The following is a 3252-nucleotide window of genomic DNA, read 5'->3' as shown; positions in this document are numbered from 1 at the left end:
TCTATTTATCTTTATCTATCTATGTATGTATGAATGTCTAAGTTGGCGGCTTTGCGTTGTTTCTCTGAGGCATCCATCTGCTGTTTTTTGTGTGTAATTGCCGTCTCTTTTCTCCCTTCATCTCTTGCTCTTTTCTTGTCTTTAATTCTCTTTCTCTCTCTCTCTTTTTCTCGTCTTTCTTGATCGGTGTAGGAGAGTACGTGGAGTCTCTACTGACAGAAGACAAGTACTTCAACACTGTTTTACCTAGGCTTCCTGTGAAGGTGAAGAATTTGTATGGAACTCAACTCATGGCTATGGACGAGCACCGAAAGAGAAAAGCAGAGAATACAAACAACATCGATCGCTTCGTTCTAGGCGCCTCTGTACAGGCATGCTCCAAGTACGAAGAAGAAAAAGAAGAAGAAAAAAAAGAATGAAAAGAAAGAGATCAACATACACAGGGGGAAAGAATAAAGATGAGAATAGACCTTTTCGTTTCTTTCCTTCTTTCGTTCTGTGTGTTGTCTCTCTGTCTTTCTCTCTTGTTAAGAGTGGGGGTGTTTCTCAGGGCACTCCCTCTTCTCTCTCCCACTTCATCCACTGTCGGAATGTACACGTATAAATAGATGATAGATAGATAGATTAAAGATAGATAGATAGATAGACTAAAGGCAGATAGATAGATAGATAGCAGGCATAGACAAGCGCGGAAAATGAAGAGGAGGAGGAGGGGACTTGGGAGATAGTGATGAGGGAGAGAGAGGGAGATCAACCCCTTGTAGACGCTTGGCTAGTTCACGAAGAAAGGAAGATAGAGAATCGAGGTAGTGAAGTGTTTCTGGGTCTCACGCAGTGAACTTTCATCTACCACGTATAGAATAGAGAGAGACACACATTCGCCCATACACATGTATTTGACGTCTCATTAGCCCCCCCCCTATGCTGTCGTTCTACGTAGATGTACATACATATCTATAGATAGATAGAGAGAGAGCTCTAGATCTTCAGACATGTATTGCTATCACGACTATGAGAAACTTTCTAAGTCGCGGGCTTGGTGCCACGGACTCCTAGCCTACACACATCCAATTCATTACTCTACTCTCTCCTCTCTCTATACATATACCTATCTGTCTCGCTGTCTATACACTCTATCTTAATTCAGTCATCCACGTCTCTCTCTCTCTATCTCTCTGTCTGAAAATGTCTCTCTATCCATCTGTCTATCTCTCTACCCTCTCTATCTCTCTCTCCATCTCTACAAATACATCTATCTCCTCTCCCCTATCTGACCTGTGATTCGAGCCCTCCTACATGCCCCCCCCCCTGTATGTATCTCTTCCTATATCTAGATAGATGGTCTCTTTCATCTCTCATCTGTATGTATGTTCTCTGTCTCTCTCTGTGTGTATCTGCCTTGTCTTACATGTCATGTGTCTTCTTTCTGTTGTTGCCAATGTCTCTGTCTTTCTTTCTTTCTTTCTATCTCTTGGCAACTTGAAGGGGCGACTGGCTGGAAGGCGAAGTGATAGGAGTTGAAGTAGACAGTCGGCCTGGGGGTGTATGGGTCCAGCTTGAAGACGGTTCAGAAGAGCTCATTGATCTAGGTCTGGTTGTTCTCCTTGACTCTCCTAAAGGAAGAAAAGGCGGGGGAGATAGTAAGAAAGAAAAGAAGAAACACAAAAAGAAAGACCATCGCCATCGGAAAGACTCGTCTTCCTCATCGACGAAAGAAAGCTCTTATCACCCTCACCATAATAGTAGTAGCAGTACTAGTGAGCACTACGACGAAAACAGTCGCAGGGGGACCGGAACGTCGTCGGGAGGCGCCTCGCATACCCCTTGTAAGAGTGGGAATTCTCTTCATTCAACGCATCATCACGCGAGTAAAACAGGCGAAGAAGCAACTCCTTCCTCCTCCTCTTCTAAGATCAATAGTCATAGCAGTAGTAGTAGTAAGAGAAGCCGGAGTCGCGGGAGGCGAGAGGATCGTTCTTATCATTCTCGGAGTCGCTCTTCTTCATCTAGCCGAAGAAGAGGAAGAGGGGGTAGAGGAGACAGTCGCTCTCGGCATTTGTCAAGAAAGAAGGATAGTCATAGTTATGCAAGTCACAAAAGATCAGAAGAGAGTTCTTCTTCTTCTGGATATAAGGGAATCGATGGAAGACGAGGAGAAGGTTCTCGACGTGAAGATGAACGGGGTGGGTCTTTGCGAAGAGACAGAGAAGACGGGGGAGAAGGAAAAAGAAGAGGAGCAGGAGCCGAAGGATCCTCGGCAAGAGAATCGGACAAGAAAGACAAGAATCTTCATCATCGTCATCATCATCATCGATCTAGCCGAAGGTAAAAAAGAAAAGAAAGAAAGAGTGAGAAAGAAAGGAGACGTAGGTATTGGTTGTGGGACTGAACTTGTGTTGGGTGCTCTTCTCATGATAGTAAGGAGAGGAATCTCTAGGCTCGATCAAATAAAGAGATAAAGACAGATAGATAGATCGATTCAAGAGAGCTCTGCCTAGCTATCCATCTCTCTATCTGTGTATGTACGTGTCTACCACTCTGTGTGTATCTACATAGGCAGTTCCCTGTCTCCTATGTGTGTATGTCTATGCCCTTGTATATGTGTATGTATGTATATCTGTATGTATGTAGATAGTCCAGGTGGAGGTAGGTATATAGGTATTCTGTAGTGTATGGCATATGTCAAATGAATGAATTCTATCGCATGTTTGCGTGTCTCTCTCTTTCTTCTTTTCTTTCTTCGAAGACGGAGTGGAAGTAGATCGAGTTCTCGTAGGCGAGGAGATAGTAGGAGTAGTAGTACGAGTAGCAGTAGTAGTAGTGGGAGTAGCGCCGGGAGTGCGGAGAGCCGAAGAGGCCGAAAAAGAAGACGAAGAAGTTCAAGCGGAGAAGGAAAAGGGGGCGAGACGGTTGTCGTTGTACGTACACAAGATGATCTTCTCAAGGAATTCCGCAAAAAGGAAAGAGAAAAAGCTCTCGCGACAGGAAAGGTAAGGAAGAAAGAAAGAAAGAGTGAGAAAGAACTCTTGTGGTTGTCGAGCTTGTTTTGTTTTTCTTCTTCTTTTCTCTGTGCATGCAATGACGTAAGAAGTGACACATCTAGATATCTGTCTATACAGATATAGATAGGTGTACGTATTTACATATGTTTAGGTGTATGTGTCTTGAAAGCTTTTTTCTTTCTTCGTGTTCTATTTCCTTAATCACACCTCCTGGACTCTTTGCATTCCTAAGTATCCGTCCTTACTCATT

The 3252-nt window shown here is 43.8% G+C and overlaps 1 protein-coding gene across 1 annotated transcript in view; it reads left to right on the top strand.

Annotated features, from left to right (window-relative positions):
* Positions 1 to 71: 71 nt before the first annotated feature.
* Positions 72 to 3252, top strand: part of CSUI_008684 (prp38 family protein) — a 7557-nt gene continuing 4376 nt past the window's right edge. The window contains exons 1-3 of the mRNA XM_068068810.1: positions 72 to 382; positions 1486 to 2325; positions 2747 to 2990. Coding sequence (XP_067919214.1) covers positions 291 to 382; positions 1486 to 2325; positions 2747 to 2990 — 1176 coding nt within the window. The 5' untranslated portion in view covers positions 72 to 290. The remainder of the gene's footprint in view (positions 383 to 1485; positions 2326 to 2746; positions 2991 to 3252) is intronic.

Source organism: Cystoisospora suis (assembly GCF_002600585.1).
Source record: "Cystoisospora suis strain Wien I chromosome Unknown contig_4931, whole genome shotgun sequence".
Taxonomy (NCBI): domain Eukaryota; phylum Apicomplexa; class Conoidasida; order Eucoccidiorida; family Sarcocystidae; genus Cystoisospora; species Cystoisospora suis.
Note: the sequence above shows the minus strand (reverse complement) of the source record. Positions and strands in the feature narration are given on the sequence as shown.